Source organism: Perna viridis, chromosome 11, assembly GCF_037379345.1.
Source record: "Perna viridis isolate PV_CMFRI_1.1 ecotype Kerala chromosome 11, ASM3737934v1, whole genome shotgun sequence".
In the NCBI taxonomy this organism is placed as follows: domain Eukaryota; kingdom Metazoa; phylum Mollusca; class Bivalvia; order Mytilida; family Mytilidae; genus Perna; species Perna viridis.
The window spans coordinates 7,867,602-7,890,682 of NC_142455.1; the positions used below are offsets into that span (position 1 = coordinate 7,867,602).

The 23,081-nt window shown below is 33.1% G+C and overlaps 1 protein-coding gene across 5 annotated transcripts in view; it reads left to right on the plus strand.

Annotated features, from left to right (window-relative positions):
- The window catches only part of LOC148602833 (integrin beta-1-like), a 42,577-nt gene that overhangs the window by 11,653 nt on the left and 7,843 nt on the right, over positions 1 to 23,081 (plus strand). For all 5 annotated transcript variants that reach the window (XM_088553917.1, XM_088553914.1, XM_088553918.1 and 2 more), the window contains exons 5-20: positions 356 to 437; positions 1,803 to 1,934; positions 2,860 to 2,962; positions 3,932 to 4,016; positions 5,529 to 5,615; positions 6,594 to 6,677; positions 7,745 to 7,822; positions 9,377 to 9,562; positions 10,344 to 10,420; positions 12,252 to 12,309; positions 13,794 to 13,949; positions 18,036 to 18,181; positions 18,640 to 18,797; positions 19,663 to 19,772; positions 20,854 to 20,952; positions 22,598 to 22,727. In XM_088553917.1, the coding sequence (XP_088410043.1) occupies positions 356 to 437; positions 1,803 to 1,934; positions 2,860 to 2,962; positions 3,932 to 4,016; positions 5,529 to 5,615; positions 6,594 to 6,677; positions 7,745 to 7,822; positions 9,377 to 9,562; positions 10,344 to 10,420; positions 12,252 to 12,309; positions 13,794 to 13,949; positions 18,036 to 18,181; positions 18,640 to 18,797; positions 19,663 to 19,772; positions 20,854 to 20,952; positions 22,598 to 22,727 (1,771 nt within the window). The remainder of the gene's footprint in view (positions 1 to 355; positions 438 to 1,802; positions 1,935 to 2,859; positions 2,963 to 3,931; positions 4,017 to 5,528; positions 5,616 to 6,593; positions 6,678 to 7,744; positions 7,823 to 9,376; positions 9,563 to 10,343; positions 10,421 to 12,251; positions 12,310 to 13,793; positions 13,950 to 18,035; positions 18,182 to 18,639; positions 18,798 to 19,662; positions 19,773 to 20,853; positions 20,953 to 22,597; positions 22,728 to 23,081) is intronic.

Genomic DNA, 23,081 nt, shown 5'->3' on the forward strand with positions numbered 1-23,081 from the left:
ATACATTGAAATTTATGTAGAATTTGTAAATGGACTTAAGGAGGTAGATCTAAGGTAACGGACATAACTCTTACAAATCTTTGGAATATTTGTGTAAAGCACTTAGCATCATTCTCATCTAAGCATCAAAGTAACTTCCATTTATTTAATTTTTTTTTCAAATGAAAGCGTGATAGGCATTGATGAAATTGAATATAATACAAACATATTACTGATTTCAAGAGTTATGTCCCTTACCCCAGGTCTACTTCCTGAAAAACGTGTCTGTATTAGACAGTTTTTTATGTTTTTCGTGGTTTTCCATTTAGTCATGTTTCACTATATATGTATATGCTTAAATTCCTTTATTTTGTAGAATGTACCAAATAAAGATGGTAATGGTGCTGAAGATCCAATCCAAGTACAACCTCAGATCATTAAACTTAATCTGAGACCAAGTAAGTATTTATAGATATTTTGTACCTTTGAAAAAAATGGGAGAATTTCAATTTCATTTTCATTACAGTACTTGTATGGTGAAATCTTCCCATTCTATGGTATATGGGAGGATGGGGATTGATTGATTGTTGATTGATTGTTGGGGTTTAAGGCCCGAGCATTAAAATTTCAGCTATATCCACGTGATGAACATGAAATGGATGATAAAATGAACATGAAATGATAATGAAATAAAAAAATGGGATTGGACACAAGGATAATGGGGTCGACAGATTTTGTTGCCACTGGAAATAGAGAAGAGTGGGTAGGTCGGGCAATTTAGCCTCCTGTGGCAGAGCCGAATGGCTCCCACTCATGTAGAATACCACAGAAAGGTTCTTTAACATGTGAGGAATGTGGCATCTTTCCCAACATGTTACACCACTGTGTAGGCAGGTTTTCTGTATTATGGCTTGACAACCCCAGCATGTAACATGATAGGCGTACCCCATTTCACAACCTGAGGCACACATACCAGTTGCTCTATGGGCAGAGTGCCTTAGCCCCCGGCCAGGCTTTTGAGCATTATTTAGTCACCTTTTACGACAAGCTTAGTGCTGCTGCAGGGCTATTCTTTTGACACCCAGACCCACATGTGGTGGGTGATGGGGAATAGGGATAATGTATTGGGGTATTAGGATTTTGAATGGGGAGGATGGGGGAATTAGTTTTAAATATTTATAGATATGAAAAAAAGTATTAAATCTAACTTATCATAACAGCAAAAATGTTAGAATTTAATAATGTAAATTTATTCTGATAATGTAAACATATGATAAGAAACATGCAATGGGGATTATATGGGGGATGGTGATTTTTCCATTGGGAATGAGGATTGGGACAATGGGGAATGCTGAGTGGCATGGTACATGGTGTAAGTGGGAAGTTTATATCATTCAAGGGCTGTACCCTCTGTGCTCTCCAGAAGAAGTGCAAAACATGTCTTCTTTAACGAATACCCAAATCATTTGGCAAATTTAGTCAAGATGCAGATCTATAATGAACAGGTAATGATATATTTGTATTAAGGCCAATAATCCAATGGTACAACTGAAGAAAAGTACTGTAAACATATTAATTTTCCCGCTAAAAATCAGAATTGACATCAGGTATCCTGGAAGTGTTTACAGTATGTCCTGCTCTGCCAGTGGAGTTGACTATTGTATGGAAATACTAGTATCACCATGTTGAAATAGATGATAAGTCAAGTTAAAACATACATGTCATAACCTTCCATTTGGAGGTATAAACTTCTGACCGAAAGTTTTGAAAATCAAGGCTAAGTGTCAAGGTTTATCACATGTATGTAATTTCTTAATTTCCAGATGATCCTCAGCGATTTAGTCTGACCTATCGTGTAGCCAGAAACTATCCACTAGACCTGTACTACCTGTTAGATCTCTCCCATTCCATGCTGAATAATAAACAAACTTTATCAAACCTCAGTGTTGAAATAGGTATGTTAGCTAGAATCAGAACAGATCATAATTTATGGAGATGATTTTTTCCACTTTTTAGGAGAATTCCTCTGAATGAAATCTGGATTTTACCGTTACGATTCTTTTTTTTAACTGTTTATTTATTTCCGATTTTTCCAACTTCCGCTTTGTCCTCGTAAAATCATCCCTGATTTATGACATGATATGTTGTGTACATGTTGTGTAGTTAAATTTTAAAAAAATAACAGTACTTATACTATATATTGAATCATTTCGTAATTATTACAGAATTTTCAGTTTTTTAAAAATAGCCAATCTTATGCACAAATATATGTATTTTAATATGGCATGCTTCAAAGTTTATTTAGACCACAACCATTGTAAAAAAAGTGATAAACACATGACCAACATTTCATGCAACACATAGGCTGTGTCTTTCAAAAATATGAAGAAACTAGTCCCATAAGAATCGAGATCAATCACGGATACTCCATTTTATCATTGTTTTAATACGGGCTGGCCATTTATATCATTATTTAACCCCTCACTATTGCTTGGGGTAAAACATTGCGACATAAATGGCCAGCCTGTGTTAAAACAATGATAAAATGGAGTATCCATGATTGATTTCGATTCTCATGGACTAGTTTCTTCATATTTTTGAAACATTAAAAGCTACACAGACAAATACTGTTCACGTGAAATTCACATAAATTGAGCTTCACATGAATTCATATTAACTTCACATGCAGTTAATGTGATTTTCAAGTGAAAATATTTCAAGCTTGATGACATGAATTTCATGTAAAATCTCACAAATTTTATTTGCTTAATTTTGTGATAAAATCACATTAAATTCATGTGAAAATCCTGTCAATTAATTCGGCCAGGGTAGCATAGCAAATAATTTAACCATAATTTACTTTTTGTTGTATAATTTTAGATACCAGAATGAAGAGTTTGACAAATGATTTCAAACAAGGCTTCGGTTCTTTTATTGATAAAGATGTCATTCCATATGTTGATAAAAATGCTTCATCTAACAGGTAAGTAGTTGCCATAGATTGAATGAAACATGTAGATACATGTGTAGTAAAAACGTTTTCTTTCTACACATGTGTTCTAGGCTGAACAACATGCATTCATATCAGCTCATGAGCTGGCAATAAAAACCCTGTACCAATATTAAGGCTCAGGCAATATAGACAATTAATCAATCCAATCCCTGTCAGCCATTAACAAGTCATCAATCAATCCAATCCCTGTCAGTCAGTAATCCATCATCAAACAGTAAAATCACTGTCAGTCAGTAATCCATCATCAATCAGTAAAATCATGGTCTGTCAGTAATCCATCAATCAGTAAAATCACCAGCAGTCAGTAATCCATCATCAATCAGTAAAATCACTGTCAGTCAGTAATCCATCATCAATCATTCAAATCATTGTCTGTCAGTAATCCATCATCAATCAGTAAAATCGTGGTCTGTCAGTATACCATCATCAATCAGTAAAATCATGGTCTGTCAGTAATCCATCATCAATCAGTAAAATCACTGTCAGTCAGTAATCCATCATCAATCAGTAAAATCATGGTCTGTCAGTAATCAGTCTTCAGTCAAATCACTCTCAATCTGCTACAAATTATCAATCAATCAAATTGCTGTCAAGTCAGTAACATGTCATCATTCTATAAAATAGCTGTCAGTCAGTAATCAGTCTTCAATCAAATCACTACTAGTCACTCACATTAGTCATCAATCAATCAAAATCACTGTCAGTCAGTAATCAGTCATCAATCAATCAAACTGCTTACACTCAGCAACATTAAAGTCATCAATCTATCAAATAGCTGTCAATCGTTACACATTGTCTAATAATCAAATTGCTGTCAGTCAGTTACAATCCCCCAATCAATCAAATCACTGTCAAACAGTCTGTCAGTTATCATTCATCAGGTTAATACATATATATATATATATAGTATGTGATTCAAGACTGGTTTTTATGTTTCAGTGTAATTATGCCGTGTACAGAATGTGTTAACACATATGGATACAAAAACCACTTAGCAATGACAGCAGATCCAAATGTTTTTCAGGTTTGTGGTTGTTTTGTCTCATCACAATAAACGCATGATAGAAGCGTTCATGTAAATGCACAATAGGAGCGTTCGTTTAAAGACATTCTCAGAGCATTCATTTAAATACAGGCTCAGAGCATTCGTTTAAGCGCATGATAGATACATTTGTTTGTTTTAGTGCATTCCTTATTTCCTTTTATTCAACTGTTATTTTTATATTATTTTGCTAATATTTTTTTGTTTTAATAATTCTTTTTTCAATGTTTTCCTTTTTCATTGATAAATAAATTTTATTTTTTTTCATTGTTCGTGTATGATGTGTTCATACGCACACTATGAGCGTTCCTCTGTCGTGTGTTTAAACACTCTCTATGAGCATTCCACACTATGAGTGTTCCTCTGTTGTGTGTTTAAACACTCACTATGAGCATTCCTGTATTGTGTGTTTAAACACTCACTATGAGCATTTCTGTATCGTGTGTTTAAACACTCACTATGAGTGTTCCTGTATTGTGCGTTTAAATGCTCACTATGAGCGTTCCTGTATAGTGCATTAGAATGAGAGTGTTCGTTTATGTTACATTTGGTTGGGGTTACACTCCTTGTAACTTTCTCGTTTCAGATTTAAGCATTCGTGCATCGTTTATCATGCATTTACATATCGTTTTGCGTTCGTTTAAATGCACAATATAAGCGTACATTTAAACACATGCTGAGAGTGTTCGTTTAAAATGCACGATGGGAGTTTTTTCATTTAAGCGCACGATAGAAGTGTTCGTTTATTTTTGTACATTGATTATTTCCTTGATTCAACTGTTTTTTTTATATTATTTACTATTATTAATTTATCTATTTTCATTATTTTGATTTTCTATTTTTTCTTTGGTCGTTATTTGTTAATATTAATATCTTGAAATGTTTGTCTATCGTGCATTTAAATGCTCACTATAAGCGTTGTCTATTGTGCATTTCGGTATCAAGCATGCAGGAAACCTAAACGTCTCAAGGAGTGTAAGCATGTGTTTAGGTATTGTGCATGTGGGAAACCCAAACATCTTAAGGACTGTATACTTTTAAGTGTGGTAGGTCCTTGACTTCTCCCAGTTTTAAAGAGTAATCAAGGGAACCAAGATTCTAGCAAAAATCAAAAGAATGTAATCCAGAGACAAAGATCAGACATGGAAAACAGACAAACACATAAAAGAACATAAAATAACCAAAATAATACATACACAGTAACAAAAGTAAATGAGCAACTCAGACTCCACTAAAACTGGGAGCATGGACCACTTGTGGAAAGCCGTAAGTCCTCAATAAAGTGTTGTTAGAAAGGTTGATGTTCCAGGAGCACTTAAGTTAAATGATATTTCAAAGATCCTGGGCCAAAGATAGAGAGTCCTGGATCTCGGACCACCACTTTAGTTTGAACCCCCTAAATGTCAATTTTTAAGTATTCATGTAATTGGAACAGTAATTACTACATGAAATAGACTTTCAACAAGTTTATTTATGTTAATCTTTTCTTTCCAGAAAAAGTTAACAGATGCACCTATTTCCGGAAGTAGAGATTCTCCTGAGGGAGGAATGGATGGTTTATTGCAGACCATTGTTTGTGAGGTAAGTACCTTAGGTACTGTAAACTTATTAATTTCATGGCAAACTAATTTTCGCTGTGTCCATGAAATTCATTTTATATTAAAGAGTAATCAAGGGAACCAAGGTTGATACTATTTATTTTTTGAAACACAAAAATTGATACCCACAAATACGTCCCTTTGACAGAATTCATGAGAATTAGCAACCACAAAAATTAATACGATTACAATATTTAAAACGAATGTTTTGAATTTATAAATATAGACATGATGGAATTGTAGACCTCCTTTGGGTTGTTTCATTAAAACATATGATGTATGAAGGGGGAGACACTTTTTTAAAATTTTGACAAGTTGAATGAATTATGTATTGCTCCCCTGATGAAAATGTGCCTTCCCAAATAGATTCTGTCTGAATTTGCAAAGGGCACTATAACCATGATAACATGTATAACTCTTCTTCGAGTGGGTTCGGCCATTATTATTTCACAATTTTGTCTGTGCCAAAACCTTTCTCAACTTACTGTTCTAAATTAAAAAAAACTTTTATTTTTATTATGAAAATTTCAATTGAATATCCACTTCCTAGTAAATTTTTACCAGACTGAGGATAGTGGCTAAAACTACACACTTAAATGCCTTAAGACATTGGTCAAGCAAACATCCTAGACTTGAATGAATTATACAGAGTAATTAAAAGAATACACACCGAAACTAAAGAATGAATGAACAACCTGGACACTCCACTAAATTAAGGGAGCATGGATTTGGTGCACTGTTAGGGTAATAATAAGTGCTGTGGAACTTCAAAATTACAAATGAAAACTATTTATCATGTAGAATTTGGGTTTCTGCATGTACAGTCTATTAATAATGATAATGGTGATTTTATTGTTGTATTACTCTTTGCTATAGAAATGTGTGTGTTACACTGCCTTATAAGTAAGACAATGGTTTTTTAACCCAAAAGAGACATTTATGACAACTTTTATTTGATTAGAACCAAATAGGTTGGAGGAAGCTATCCAGGAAAATCGTACTGTATTCCACTGGTGCTTCTTCTCATTTTGCTGGAGATGGGAAGGTAAGTTATGCATTAAAACATATATTAAGGAGGTAGACTTAGGATAAGAGAAACAACTCTTGAAATCATATTATGTTTGTATCATATTAAATTTCACCAAAGTCTATCAAGCTTTCATTTGAAACAGAATGAAATCAATCCAAGTTACTTTGATGCTTATGTGAGATTGATGTAAAATGCTGAATACAAACGTTCAAATGATTTTTAAGAATGAAATAAATCCAAGTTACTTTGATGCTTACGTGAGATTGATGTAAAATGCTGAATACAAACATTCAAATGATTTTTAAGAATGAAATCAATCCAAGTTACTTTGATGCTTACGTGAGATTGATGTAAAATGCTGAATACAAACGTTCAAATGATTTTTAAGAGTTGCATCCCTAACCCTAGGTCTACCTCTTAATGTCATTAGAAACATCAGAATTTAAATGGTTATTTTCCCTATTTCTTCATTATACCTCCCCCCACTTTGTCCATTCTTCATTCCTTCTGTCCTTCATCCTTCCGCTACACAGGGGGTATCCATTTCATATCCATTACTCCTACACCCGTGAATGGAATTGAATGAGACTTCCAAAGAATCTTTTTTACATGCTCCAATTGTGCCTCTCCTTTTTTAGATTTGATCAATTTGGGGGTTTCACATAGCAAAACATGGACTTTGTCATTTGTGAATATGTGGACATGGAGGGAACTATCTCTTATCTGTTACTCCTCCTATACCACTGAATGGAATTGAATGAAACTTTCAGAGAATCTTTATTACATGTTCTCATTGTGCACCTTTTATTTGGGATTTTGAACGGAATCAATTTGGGGATCGTAGCAAAACATGAACTGTTATTCATGGCCTTATAAAATTTTAAGAACACCTCCACTTAATCTTTAGAGATTTTGAGGCAGTGGTATGGGCAATAAAGTACATGTCAATATTGATTAAATGGTTTACTGTTCAAGACATTGCAAATGTAGGGGGGGGTATCTGTGTCACTAGATCCTTGATCTCTACCTGACACTTAAATTCATATTATTATAATAATTTTTCTTTCATTTTCTGTTTCTAGCTTGGAGGAATCTTAAAACCTAATGATGGGTTATGTCATTTAGATGGTAATGGCATGTACACAGAAAGTAACATGCAGGTAATCAATATAGAGTGGTTCCTTACTGGATTAAAAAAAAAAACATTAATCTCAAGGATATAATATCCTTTCTAAATAAGTTGCCATAAATTGAAATCATTTTGTCCCTCTGATGTCAATCTGTATTTCGCTGCATTTATCTCTACTCCAAACAGAAGGATTTGTTTTAAATTTGGTATGTGGCTTTGTATAGATGGGGCATACAGCAGTTTTGGTTGTTTTTTTTATTAATATCAACTTCCTGTTTTGTGGGACTTCGCTATTTTTATTTTGTCATTAAAATATCAACTTTTACTGTATGGATTAATATGGGGCATACATTGTAAATAATTTTTTAGTTGCTGACCGATATCAACTTCTTGTACAAGTATAGGTATTAATATTCTTAGCATGCAGTATCATGTTTATGGGGAATGCACAAAATTAGGAACTGATGGTTTTTGTTGATGACCAATTCATAACAACAAAAAAAGGGTCATGTGACTATCTCACTGATAAATCCTATCCTGTCCTGTAATAAGGACAATTTATGTTTGTGTTGTAAACATTTATATTATTAACAAATATGAAATTGTATTGTTATCAAAAACTAAGTATAATTCACTCCATATGATACAAGTAAACCCTAATACATGTACATGTATACTGTTACATGGACCTAACTAAATTAGTTATTTGAAATGACATTAATTGTTTAAGTACCAGTCCATATAAAAATCAGACACTGCCTGTGGTAAAGTGATTCATGGTGTAGAAAAACCCATGGATTAGACGATGCTTTTTTGGTCTACATATGCTATATTTTTCTGTGATAATAATCCTTTCTGTATTTAGGTCTGTACTTTGGGGAAAATTACTCTTTAACTTTCCACTAAAATCAACCTAATCAGGCCAAATCAAGAATGATAAATCTTGCAAAGTGATAATTCATGTACAATCCATTTAAATTTGATCTAAAAAGCACAACCCCCAAATGAAAAACTAAGACTGGTTATGCTATCTATAGCAGTTTCTGAACAAGAAATAAAAGTGAGTTTGTTGGGTTTTTGACATGCATAAATCACCTCCTGTCTGATTTTTATAAAGACTGGTACTTAATTATATAGTACATTGAAACCTGTCTAATCCAAACCCCTTCTGGACTGTAAAGGTCCAACATTTTCAAAATAAGGCTAACAAGAAAATTACTAAACACTAATCTGATCTATCATCAAGTCAAGCCCAAATTGAATCTGACAAAATTGATATTACACCAACGGAGTAGCTGGTACTGCAATGGTCCCGACTTGGTACAAGCATTTCAAACAAAATGCTGGCTTAAATCTAGGTTTTACAGTGTGTCAACCCTCTCTCTTCCATTGCAGCTTCAATATATTTGAACTGGTAGGAAAGGACTTCAGAAAAGTGTCTGGTTTAGACAGATTTTTGGTTTATTCAGGGTTTGGTTTAGAAAGGTTAACTGTATAATTAGTTTGCAAATATGATTATGATTTAATTGAAATAATTTGTCACATGGAATACCATTTATTTATGGTAAATTCATTAATTGAACAGGACTACCCTTCCCTCAGCCAGATTGCTGCTCTGCTAGCTGACAAAAGTATAAACACCCTGTTTGCAGTTACAGAGAATCAGACTCATAACTATGAACAGATTAAGACGTTTCTGATAGGAGCTGAAATGGGGAAGCTGAAAGGGGATAGTAGTAATATTGTAAACCTCATAACTGAGATCTATCAGGTAATACAAGAAAAGGGTTATAACCATTCGTTATGAGAATGTACCCAAAATCTGGATTTTTTTTAAGGTCTTATTCTTTTTCTATGTATTAGTATGATGGTAATAATTTTTGTCATTGGTTTTTGTCAGTTAGGTTTTGGGACTTATTCTGAATTTAGTCAAACATGAAGAGAACCACAGCCTGAGGCTAGGTCAAGTGATCAGATATGATTCCATTTCTAATGTGAAAGTACCTGATATCTGGATTTAATCTCATTGTCAAATTATCATGATAATTATATCAAGAGTCAAGAGGGACTTATCATAAATTATTATAATGTCATACCTATTAACTCTCCAACATTAAGGTTGTTACTACCACAAAATCAATGAAAAACTCAGAATCTCCCTACACAAAAATTTAAGGTTTGTATGAGGTTTTTGGTGAAAATAATTATATTTTCTTTGACAAATACTGAGTAGTAATATTATTTATCTGTACTAGCTATTTTATGTGCTTCAGAAATTGAGTCCACATGCTTTGATTAATTATTAACTTTCTAGTGGCGTAGCAACCAAATCTGGATTGGTACAGCATGACAAATTTGAACTTGTTTGATTTATTTATAGCAAATAAAACACCCCATTTTTTTTTACATTCTTAGATAAATATTAGGTTTGGTAACAACAAAAATTATTGATATGGGCCCGGCCCTACCTACCGCTACGCCCCTGCATTGTAGGTATGCTTAGTTTAATTATATATAATGCAAAGTATTTTCTTTTTCATTTTCATTTGCAGAAAATTTCTTCCAAAGTAGAGCTGGTCACTTCAGGTGCTAATGATGTGGTTGTTCGCTACTTCTCTCGCTGTAAAGAGTATGTTTTATGATAAGAATGATTGATAGTTTTTTTGGTTGGTTGGACATTGAAAAATACTTTGATTTGTGGATACCAATTTTCGTAGATTAGGGAAGAAACACAAGTTTGTGGATTCTTGAATTTGTGGTTTTGAAGTTTTCAGTGTACACATCAGTGGAAATCTCCTTTTCTTTGGGAACCAAAGTTTGTGGTTTGGCCTAACAACAAAAACCACAAAAATTGGTACCCCATGAACAATGGAACTTTCACAGTACCTTACCTTTGTATTTAGAGTGATTCTATTTCCTGTCTTGACATTCTGTTCATGTACTTAGATTTACTTTGAATTGTCCACTTTTTGACACTTTGCTTTTTTTTTTTTACCAATATTTAACTTCTCCAAACCGGCCACCACTGGGACAAGAAAAAATGGCCGGTTTATAAGGGTGGCCGGTTTTGTGAAAAATAGCAATGCATTCTAAGAGCTGTTCCATTAATGTATTCTATAACCCTACATCTTGTCAGTTTGTTGGTTGAGACGTGTTTAATGCCGATTCAAAACTTTTGACCTTTTATTACATTTCAAAGCTTGCATCATTTGTAAATGATTAGATTTTACAAATGATGCTGCCAACAAAATAATGTTCGTGGTTTTGAAAGAATGTGTTTTAATGATCAAAGGGCTATTGATGGTAATCAATTATTTGTGTTGTTTTCGTAAATTACCTATCAACAAAGTCTAATAATTTCACCCCTATGTTGTTTTGGCTTTGGTACAGGTCACATTAATTGACAGTTAAAAGATTGTAAAGATCATACTATTAAATGAACAATTAACAGCCAACCAGTGATAAAATGTAATAACTGGATTAAATTTGTTGTTTAAACTACTGTCCCCTTCAATTATCATCTGTCCACTGATGAAATGCAGACCGGTCAGTGAATGAATTATTAATTACGTAATATTACGTGATCATTTACAGTTTTGTTGACACATTTATTACAGGTGAACAATAACCAGGTGGCCTGAATTGTGCGGTTGTTTTTATTTGAAATATGTAACTAAAACTGTGAAAAACCGGCCGATGTATGGACTTTTGAAAACGGCCGTTTGAAGGGAAGACTGGTTTTCTGAGGGTCCGGTTTAGAGAAGTTTCACTGTATTGTGAAACTACTATTGTTCGTGGGGTACCAATTTTTGTGGTTTTCGTGGGTAGGTCAAACAACGAAATTTGGTTCTTAAGGAAAAGGAGATTTTCATTGATGTTTATACTGATAACTACAAGACCACAAATTCAAGAATCCATGAACTTGTGTTTCTTCCCTAATCCATGAAAATTGGTATCCATGAATTGAAGAACTTTCACAGTAGCTAAATTGTGCATCAATGTTAATACTTAAATAATTGGAATGTCACTTCCAATATTGTATTCATACATTTCAATCAATCAGTTAACTAGAATGGAAGATTTGTTTAGTTACTCTAAATTATCAAAAAAAAACACCTTTAAAAGTAAAATACCAACTGTGATGCATTGAAAGTCTTGCTCAGCCGTTTTACAAGGTTAAACGTCCATACAACATGGCCTTTTCTCAGGGGCAAATCCAGGATTTCCGGTTAGGGGCATAAAAAGAATAAAATGTTGAATGAAGGGAATCAAGAAAATATTTAGGTGTGGAATTCGTGAAATATCAAGATTTCACTCAAAAATTTTTATCCCAATTCTATCAAGGGGTGAAGGGGAGCCTATTTAAGGTCAACCCATTGCCTCTCTATGAGTTTAAGCCTGGTTTTGAAGATGTTGCGTTAGTATGTTTGATAAAAGTGTCACAATTTTTTTGTTTACAGTTCAAATGGACCATTAATGGAAACTAATGTATGTAACAACCTTGACATTGGAGATTCTGTAAGTCAATATTTCTTCAATTAAGGAGGTAGACCTAGGGTAAGGGACATAACTCTTAGAAATCATTGGAACATTTGTATGCAGCATTTTACATCCATCTTATGTAAGCATCTAATTAACTTTGATTGATTTTATTCTGCTTCAAACAAAAGCTTGAGAGGCTTTGGTGAAATTGAATATGATGCAAACATATCACTGATTTCAAGAGTTATGTCCCTTACCCTAGGTCTACCTCCTTAAATTTATTTACGTGATCGTAGAAATAACTGATCCCAACTCTTGCAGCTCGAGTCCCTGAACTGCTTTGTGTAACTTTTTGACTGAACATTGACTGATTGTCGATTGATCACAGTGGGATTGATAACCGATGTCTAGTTACTGATCTGATCAGGGTTTTATTATGGAATATGACAGATGATCGATTCGTGTAAATTTTTGAATTTTCATTGAAATGAAAGTATTATGTAATGCATTTGTAAATTAATCATGAATATTATATGTTAAATTAATTTTTTACATTTCATTAAAAAAAAAAAAAAAACCTAAAAGAAAAATAAATGAATCAATGTCTCAATATGTCTCATCATTTTGTTAATTTCTTTAAAATGTTTAAAACTGTTTTATCCCTTATTGTTATGTTACATTGTACCATGAAATTTGTTTTAAACTGAACCACAGATGTTCTTCTGAAAACCTGTCTAAACTTGAAAGTCCCTTTATATCAATTTAAATGTATTTTGATACTTGCTATAAACCAGTTTTAAAGTCTGAAATGGGTTCTGCTTAGACAGGTTTCACTGTATATCAATCATGTAATGGTCAAGAATTCTTTGAAACAATTTTAATTTAGTTTTTAAGAAGGAAGTAGGAGTTCAGATAAGCTTTCAAGAGTGATAGATTCAGGACTTTTTCTAATGTCAAATCAAAGGTCCACTTGGGAAAGGTGAAAGGTTCTCAATAAAATGTCAGAGATTGAAGGTCAAGGATTTTAGAAATGTCCTGTGATCATAAAATTGATCATAAGTTGATGTCATAATAAAGACAAAATTGTGATGTCATTACCTGGAATCATTTTTATACTTTTGAGATATGGACTACTGGTTTAGAAGTCATGGGTCCCAGACCTATGACCAATTCTAATACAAATTCCTATGATGACAAAAAGGTATTTTAAATACAAACAAAAGAAATTAGACTGTTTCAATTTTAACTGCTTCAATAGATATTTCAGCATGTCTTATAATTTAATTTCTGAAATTTTCCTGAATCCAAATATTAAGAATTGTTTTTTTTTTTTTTATCAAATTACCATTTTGTTTGGGATCACATGACATATTTGCATCATGAACTGCCGACCAATCCACTTTAATTATGTCATAATACCAAGGTAGGTTATACAAAATAAACTTGGTAGTTTAAAGAAAACTAACCAATCAAAAGGCATGTTGAAATTCGAATTGGATTATTACTATTTATGATTGAAGGTGACTTTTGAAATAGAAGTAGAAGTGAATGAATGTCCAAGGGATCCAGCCAGTTATAGCCGCATGTTTAATATCAAACCGATAGGATTACAGGATAACCTAGAAGTCAGACTGGAATTATTCTGCAAATGTGACTGTGAAAGTACAGAAAAAATGGTAACAAATTAAACTTATTTTATGATCAATGTACATTTAATACTTATGTCTTTAAATTTGAAAATAGTACAGTAGTCTCTCTCCTATGTAGCCACCCATACTGCACTCCAAAACTGGCCACATTCACCTCTTGTAATTGGTATAAACTTCCCACTTATACCATATGTCATTCCCCATTCCCCATTGTCCCCATCCCCATTCCCATAGAAAAATACCCATTCCCCCATACATTCACTATTGCATATTTTTTTATCAGATATTTAAAATATCAGATAAAATTTAATATTTTTAAATTTTCAACTTTTTAGCAGTTATTAGTATTTTAAGGAGTATGTTCAGAAAATATAATCAGCTCCAAAAACTAAAGTATTTCAAATAAATTTGAAAATAGCATAATTCACTAGTTGAATATGTGCCTTTCGTGAAAAACAAAGTTTCATTGCTGTTAATGCCTGTGTTGCACTAAAATTGTTGAGGTAAATAATGCAAACTTTTAAAATCTAGCCAAATTATATTGAAATAGCTTATTTCATTAGTTATTTTTATGTAGAAAATATAGAGCACATTTATCGAACTCTTATATTTCTACAAAGTAGCCGTCTGTACCATTACAATTCCTGACAAAATATTTTGTTGTTCATAGCTTGCGCACCATATTTGTGGATTAAAAAACTACCCAATCGCATAATCCTCACATTTTTGTGAAAATTCTTTGAAAACTGTGTACATGTTGAGTTTTGTGCCCTCCTTATGACAAAATTATCACGCAACAGCATGTATTTTCTGTATATTAGTATTCAGATTTTTTGTGAAAAAAACTGTGTATATGTTGAGTTTTGTGCCCTCCTTATGACAAAATTATCACGCAACAGCATGTATTTTCTGTATATTAGTATTCAGATTTTTTGTGAAAATTCTTCGAAAACTGTGTATATGTTGAGTTTTGTGCCCTCCTTATGACAAAATTATCACGCAACAGCATGTATTTTCTGTATATTAGTATTCAGATTTTTTGTGAAAATTCTTCGAAAACTGTGTATATGTTGAGTTTTGTGCCCTCCTTATGACAAAATTATCACGCATCAGCATGTATTTTCTGTATATTAGTATTCAGATAGTATTTTAGCTTTAAAAAGGCAAATAATAAATTTAAAAAAGTAAGTTGAAACTTAGGCAAAATAGTAGGCCAGAAACTAGAGTTAGTGAATTTACCTCTTTTACACAATTTTGCATGTCAATAGGTATTTTAAGACTAATTTCCCCATCATCCCCATTCAAAATCCCCATCCCCCCATACACCATTCCCATTCCCCCATATACTGTAGAATGGGAAGCTTTCCCCTTACAAGTACTGTGAGAGAGTTGGCCTCTTTTGAGTGGGTTAAGGCCAATTTGTGCATTCCATTGTATATAATTGTTTGCTTCTGTTACATGTACATTGTTATGTTCTAGTACACAAATTATATACAGTTTTATTTCATATTTGTTATGTTTATGTAATGTTTTTTTTTGGTAATTGGCGATTAACTATTGAATAGATTTTTGATTATTTACCATATTTTTCAATCTAAAAGTCAATTTTTTTCAGCGAGTCATCAGACTTGATTATATATTTTGGACTTTTGTTTTTGTTTTGTAGACCTTAGAACTTTCAAACCCATTGTCCTGACCTGAGACTACATTGTAAAATTATTTGATAACATTCTTTTGTAATTTGCAGGTAAACTGCAATCACATCTTTGGAAAATGAAATCTGTCAATCATACTGGCAATTGGATTTATGAAAATAATTGATCTGTGCCGATTCCAATTTTATGAATATCTTACTATGTTATATGATATCAATGCTAATTGGAATACACAACTTCAAAACAGTTAGAATATATAAACAAACTATAAAATGTTTTACTGGTGAAACATTATAGGATGGAGCACTTCAGAGTAATCTGTCCTTTAATATGCAAAGTTATGTCCACTTATGGTATGTTGTAACACATTCACACATAGTGCTAAGTAAAATTAATTAATGGTGTGACCTAAATGGCTAATTGCAAACAAATTAAAAAGGCAACAACTCTTGTTTGTAATTTGAAATACCTTGTCATGTTTTTATTATTTATTACCAGTCGTAATTATGATTGATTCATCAGAACTGATTTGTTCAACTTGTCATATTTTTCCTTTCCTCTTTTGTCTACTCTGGACTTGACTTTTTAGGAGCAACTCGGCGGATGTTTCTAGAAAAGGAGAGGACACTTACCCTACCGGTGCACCTGGTCCATGCTCCCAGTTTTTAGTGGAGTCTGAGTTGCTCATTTGCTTTTGTTACTTTGTATGTATAATTTTAGTTACTCTGTGTTCTTTGTTGTGTATGTCTGTTTTCCATGTCTGGTCTTTGTCCCTGGATTACATTCTTTTGATTACCACTATAACATTGGTTCCCTTGATTACTCTTTCACACAGTTTGGGTGCCCACGCTTGACATGTTTACAAATTTGCACACCCGTTCTTAGGGCTTCAGAGCAATTGACACTCAATTGAATAACTACATTGAAAACATACTAAGTAAAAAATGCTCCACGAACACCTATGGTTTATATATGAACAATGAACATGGCCAGATACGAGATGCTAGATCTTCATTTTTCATTCAAAGTTGTTGCCACTTGTCACATCAGAGGGGTGACCATTTAGAAGGGGTCAATTTGCACTGTAAGTCGTCAATGCAGTTGAAATGTGGTCGTTTAAGATGGTGGTCGTTGGTCAGAGGGCCATTTCAGGGGGGGGGGGACTGCTGTAATCGAAACAGTGAAAATTCCTTACAGAATCTATATAGACTGTTGTAAAATATGCAGACATGATTTTCTACCATTTTTAGCAGATTTCCGCTATTTCAGATTCAGATTTTACCATTACAATTCTCTTTATTATTTATTTACTTCCGATTTTGCTAATTTCTGCCATGTCTGTTGACCTTGTAAAATTATCTTGGAATATGGCAATTTTTCTGACTCAATTATTTCAAACTTTTTTCGAAATTAAGTTCCGTGACCTATGTTTTGTATCTTAAAATTCGTTTAAGGTCTTCTTTGCGAAAACTTAGGAAAATGTATGATCTATCTTATGTCATGATGTAAGTCAGTAAATTTGGTTAAAGATTTATATTAGAGTGTTCAGTTTTATGAGGAAGAAAATGAACATATAACATACCCCAAAATACAAAAAATCCCACATCTGGCCCTTGCTTTGTATTGAAATTTACTTAGGTCTGAGTATATTCTTAACTTCCATGGTAACTCAAATCAAAGTCACAAACAATTATAATTTTTTACAGACTTAGTAATTTTTCAAGCTGATGTAAAATGTTTTAAGGATATATTATCCAATAGAGTTTACCTTTATCGTAAAGGGACGGCGTGTTATATGCTTCACTCAACTTGTAATTAACATATTATCGGTATTTTATATCCTGCAAACAAAGTTTAGGAGTGTATATATAGGACCACCCCAACTGTCTGTCTGTCTGTCTGTACAAAGTCCTTGTAAGCCTCTCATTTTCAACTGTAGTGTGCCTACTGGGGCCTGATTCTTTCAAAATCTGTTGGAATTATTGCTATATTAAACTTTCAGAAATTTGTAAAATAAGTTTTTATGAAGGTACTTGTAGATATGTTTGATTGTACTACATGTACATGTACAGGCCTTGAGCCAATTTGACTTATCAATGACTACTGACTGATTGATCGCTGATGGATCGATAACTGATGACCAGTGACCGATCTGATCGCAGTTTTGTTATTTAAAATTACGGATGATCTGTTAGGAATAAAACAAATGTAAAATAAAAGTATTAATTAATGTTTTAATCTACTTCATTTTGTTTATATGTGTGAAATTGACAAAAAATACAATGGAATGTGTAAAATATATTGAATGCTCTGTGGGTACCTGATGCGATCACCGGTTTAATGGATCAATGACTGATCGGAAACTGATTGGTGATCGATGACTGATTGCATTCAGGTACTGTTTGTGACTTAGTAAAATGTATTATTGCAGTGCATGTACATGTATGTGACTTTGTAGAATGAGAATAAACAGAGTGCTGCGTGTAACAACCATGGAACTTTGGTGTGTGGCTCCTGTTCTTGTGATGATAAATATTATGGTAAAACCTGCCTCTGTAATGTTGGTGATACCACTCCGGCAGAGAGCGAGAGAAACTGTACAGCGTATGTACACGTAATACAATTCATAACATGATTTCATATATGGTATTTTAAGCACTTAACTTATTTAGAAGGTGCAATGCAAATGCATTCAAATATTTTTTAACCTGTAGTAGTTACATGTATCCAGAAGTAACTTGTTTAAAAAAAAGGATTGTTAAGGAGATATATTTTGCACTGTGTGAAGTGCATTCTTTAGAAAGTAACTTTTAAAGATAGACTACCTGTCTGTCTTGTTGGGCCATGATTTGCCTTTCTGGAAGAATGTCATTTAAGTCAGTACGTCACCAGCTAACAATGCTTGTTTAAATCATGACCAAAGAAAAAAAAAAATTTTTTAATGTATGAAAATATTATTTTATTTTAACAAAAGTTCACTAAATATGCCTTGCAGTTGTTATGTATTTATTGGAAAACAGGCTTTCCTTTTAATACCTAAAATATTTTCTCTCCATTTTTAGCAAAAACTCCAACCAGATCTGTTCCAACAGGGGGCAGTGTGTCTGTGGAAAGTGTGAATGTAAATCTAGAACTGGTAACAGTGAGGAAAAATACAGTGGGGAACACTGCGAATGTGATGACTATAGCTGTCCTTTTTATAATTCTGCACTTTGTGGAGGTAAACTTGGTTAAAAATTATTCTTAAGGCTGTTTCATTTAAATATATTGGGTACTGTGAAATCAATTTTTATTAAGAGACTGATTGGTAGAAGTAATTTAAAGCTAGTCCTTCATGTTTTATTTTACTTATCAATTTTTTGACAACCGTCTGTATATACATGAAAAAGTTGCCTTTCCCTCTATAATTGTTAAATACTGTGTCAATAAATAATACATGTACATTGTCTAAAATGAACCTTGAAACAATGAAGAATCTTTCCAAACTAGACTGTTAAGAAATAACATTGTGTAAGTTTTAAATTTATTTTGAACCTGAATAAACCAAACAAGTTCTTTAGTCTATAGTTTGATTTAGACAGGGTTCACTGTGCAAGAATTTGCTTGTATGGACTAAAAGTATATACACTTTTTGGTCATATTACTTTTCCCCTATTCTTAACATAAATTAGAAAATTGTTAACAAAATTCATACTACTAGTTTCATTGACTGTTTTCATTGATAGTGTCCATTGTAACAACCTTTAGAAAGCCTCAATCATTTAATTCTCAATTATCAGTGATAATAAAGTGAAAAGCCACCATAAATTGAATTTTGGCAGGTAATTTTATTTTGTTGTGGGAAAAATTTATTTTCTGGTCCAACTGACTTGTTGAAAGCAGAAAATTTTTAACAAGAGGGCTACACCATTCATGAATTGAATCTTTACATATTTCGTCCATTTGAAAATCAGAAATTCTAATGACTTTCAAGGTCATAGGTGAGAGGATTAGGTCCCAGGATCAAAATTTTATCTGTTTTTGGGACCCTCATCATGAAGTTATTTGCATTTGTCATGAAGTTTTATCTCTTTGTCTGTATGAAGGAGCTTCCCATGGTAAATGTCAGTGTGGAACATGTAACTGCACATCAAGTTATACTGGTGAGAATTGTGGATGTTCAACCAAGACAGATGCCTGTGTTGACTCTAATGGGGTAAGATTAAAGTGTAATGGAGGATATTGTAGAAATATTGTGTATATTTTTTGTGGTTTATCAATGCATGCTAATGCTACTGCTTAATTCTTGTAAAATTGAAGTATTATTTAATGGGCTAATGGATTTATGAAAGATGTTTTTCGTACCTTTTAATGTGTAATCCGTATCATACAATTTTACCCCTTTATCCATGTTTTTTTTGGTTGACTTGAATATATTGGTTAATTTTAGTTATAATCAGTTTATGACATGATTGTTTTGATGATATGATGTGGAGTTGAAATATATTTACCGTGCATACAAGTATGGCATTTGTAAAAGTGGATGCAGTTGGTCCAATCTTTTGATTTAATCAAAAAAACTGGCAGCAAAGCTCACATAAGGGGACCAACCCCCTGGTCCCTTTTCAAGTAACCATGGAGTTAAAATATAAACACAGTTCTCAGGAAGTTGATATTGCGTCAGTCTGAAATTTATTCCAACAAGATGGCATATTTCTAAAAAGCTTCTGTCAAAATATCAAGTAGCTGTGATAAGTAACTACAGAGAGAACTATAAGAAAAAAGTTGTGGTGAACAAACAGACAGACAGACACCATGATCACCATATACCTGACAAAGCTATGGTATAATGACAATAACTTGCCTCACATAGCAGGGGCAGTTTCAGACACTGAAAAGGAGGAGTGCCATTCAGGGTTCCTCTGAAAAAGGAGGGAGGTGCTATGACATAATTTGCCATTTTTTGTCAATTTTACACATGAAAGTGACAAATTTTCCCCATAAAATGGGTGGGTGCAAACCCCCTGCACCCTCTCTGGATCCACCACTGCATAGTTACCTGGACAATGAGAAGGAGATTTAAATTTTCTCTCAGACATATTACCTAGTTATATCAAAGGAAGTTCATCAGCTCTTTGTATCATATATCGGTACCATTAACATTATCATGTCTTTACTCTTATTCTCAATCATTAATATAATATTTTTGTTAGGTCAAAAGAACAAACTTAGTACTGCTTTCAATTTTATATGTTTCATCATCTTATTCAAAATAATTTTCACTGACTTAATTAAAGGGTATATGTGGAGGAAAAGGCCGAGGTCAATGTGAATGTAATACCTGCAAGTGTTTAGAAGGTTCAGATTTCCAGGGACCAACATGTGAAGATTGTAAGGTACTATCTTGTCATATGTAGAGGGTGTATTTGCTATTTCAATTTGTTTCCACCTTTCCCACATTAAATACTAAACCTTTCCTCTTTATACTTATAAATGTGATACACCAGGGACATCTTCAGAGGTTTGTAATGAGTAGTGCTCATGCCTTGTGCAATTTTTTCATATCAGATATGGCAGAGCTTATCAGGTATTAAGGAACACAAAGTAAATCAGGTTTGTGTAGAAGTAATCAAGGGATCCAAGATACTAGCAGAAATCAAAAGAATGTAATCCAGGGACATGGAAAACAGACATACACAACAAAAAACATAAAGTAACTAAAATCATACATACAAAGTAACAAAAGTAAATTGAGGAGCATGCTCAATATACACTTCCAAGAGGTAGGGATTGGATAGAACAAAATAATTTTCCACGCAGAAGTGTATATTGAACATGCTTCATGCATTCTCATTGACTGTCCCGCAGCATAAAACGGTCTATTACTTTTAAAAGATTTTATGTATTATTAACCCTTACCATGCCAGAACCGTATATATATGGTCATGGGCTGTTTTTCGATCTTTGGGTTCTGGCAATTTTATTTTTAACTTTGGAAACCACAATTTTATTTCATATGCAAGCAGAGTGAATGTGCTTTGAAATAAGGCTATTTTATACTGAATCTGATCTAAAATAAGGACTTGACAGCAGAACGAGATGTCATGAGTGAAGAAGGCCACAAAAAATGGTGATTTTTTTATGGGTAGGGCTCAATTCTTGGCCTGTAATGACAACAGAATGGATCCATAGTGCTTCATTTCATGTGGTTTCTGTAGAATAATGAACTCCCACAATGTCAACCCCATATACTAACCACTTCCTGTTTTAGGCCAATCTGAGGCCTAAATTTGCAAAAAAAACCATCCAACATTTAGAGGAAAAGTTATCATTACATAACCTCAAATTGTTTTTAGTGTACTGTACTAATTTGCATAATGGGATGGGGTTTAGCAATGAGTGTGGCAGACTGGTGTAAAGCCAGTGTATCCAATGTGCAAGAGATTGAGTTATGCCCCTTGGAATTATTATTTTAAGTATTCACTCTTTTGTGCTTAGTTGGTTACAATGAAATGAAGTTAAATTTGGAAGAAAAATATCTTCAGAGATAATTGTATAAATACACATGTAAAGGACATATTGCAAAATTGTTATTTTCAGGTTTACTTTAATTAAAGCAGAAATAATTTATTTCTATATAATAGAACTGATAATCAGTAGCTATTTGATATTATACATGTGTATTGTTTTTTCCAGTTTTCCAAGTGTAATAAATTTTCAATAATTCACACCTTACATAAATTTGGTAATTTCACTCTCAGACTGTCTCCCAACAAAATGTCACTTTGATATCAATCCACCAATCACAGAATTTAAAATTCATTTTGAAAATATTGATAAACTATGAAGAAAATCTGTATGTTAAATAGGATAATCAATTGTTTATCGTGAATAAAAAAATATGGTCACTCGTGCCAAGAACTCTTGAGGATTTAACTTTTCTGCACACTCGTTAAATGTAGTCATCCTTTGGCACTCATGACAATATATTGGTTATTCCCTCTTTCCAATTAACTATCATATTTTTATTATCTCTTGTAGTACTGTGATTTAGTTTGCAAACAGAACAGGGCATGTGTTGAATGTGTGGCTTATGGAACAGGGGAACTGAAGGATGATTGTTTTGAATGTCTAAGTAGAGACTATATAACAACAAAGAGCACTTTACCTGGTAAGTCCAGTGTTCTAGGACTTTTCAGAAATTAAGGCTTCCTCAGGAAAAATCCATATAAAATCAACTTTCCCACAGTCAATGACTGCGTTCCTAACAAAACAAATCTGTACAGCATATGAAGTTTTCAACTTGCCACAGGAAAGTGTAACTAAGTACCTAACTTTCCCTGACCCAAATTTCACTTGCCCTGGATAACGGGAAATAGGAATCCTAGAACACTGAAGTCATTTAAAATCTTTGATTAAATCCCTTGCAGGGAGTTGAAGTGTATAATATTTTTCACCAGTCAGTGAGTGCATCCTTCGTAGCATGTAGTCACCTGGATAGTGCCTATAATTTATTTCCCTTTTT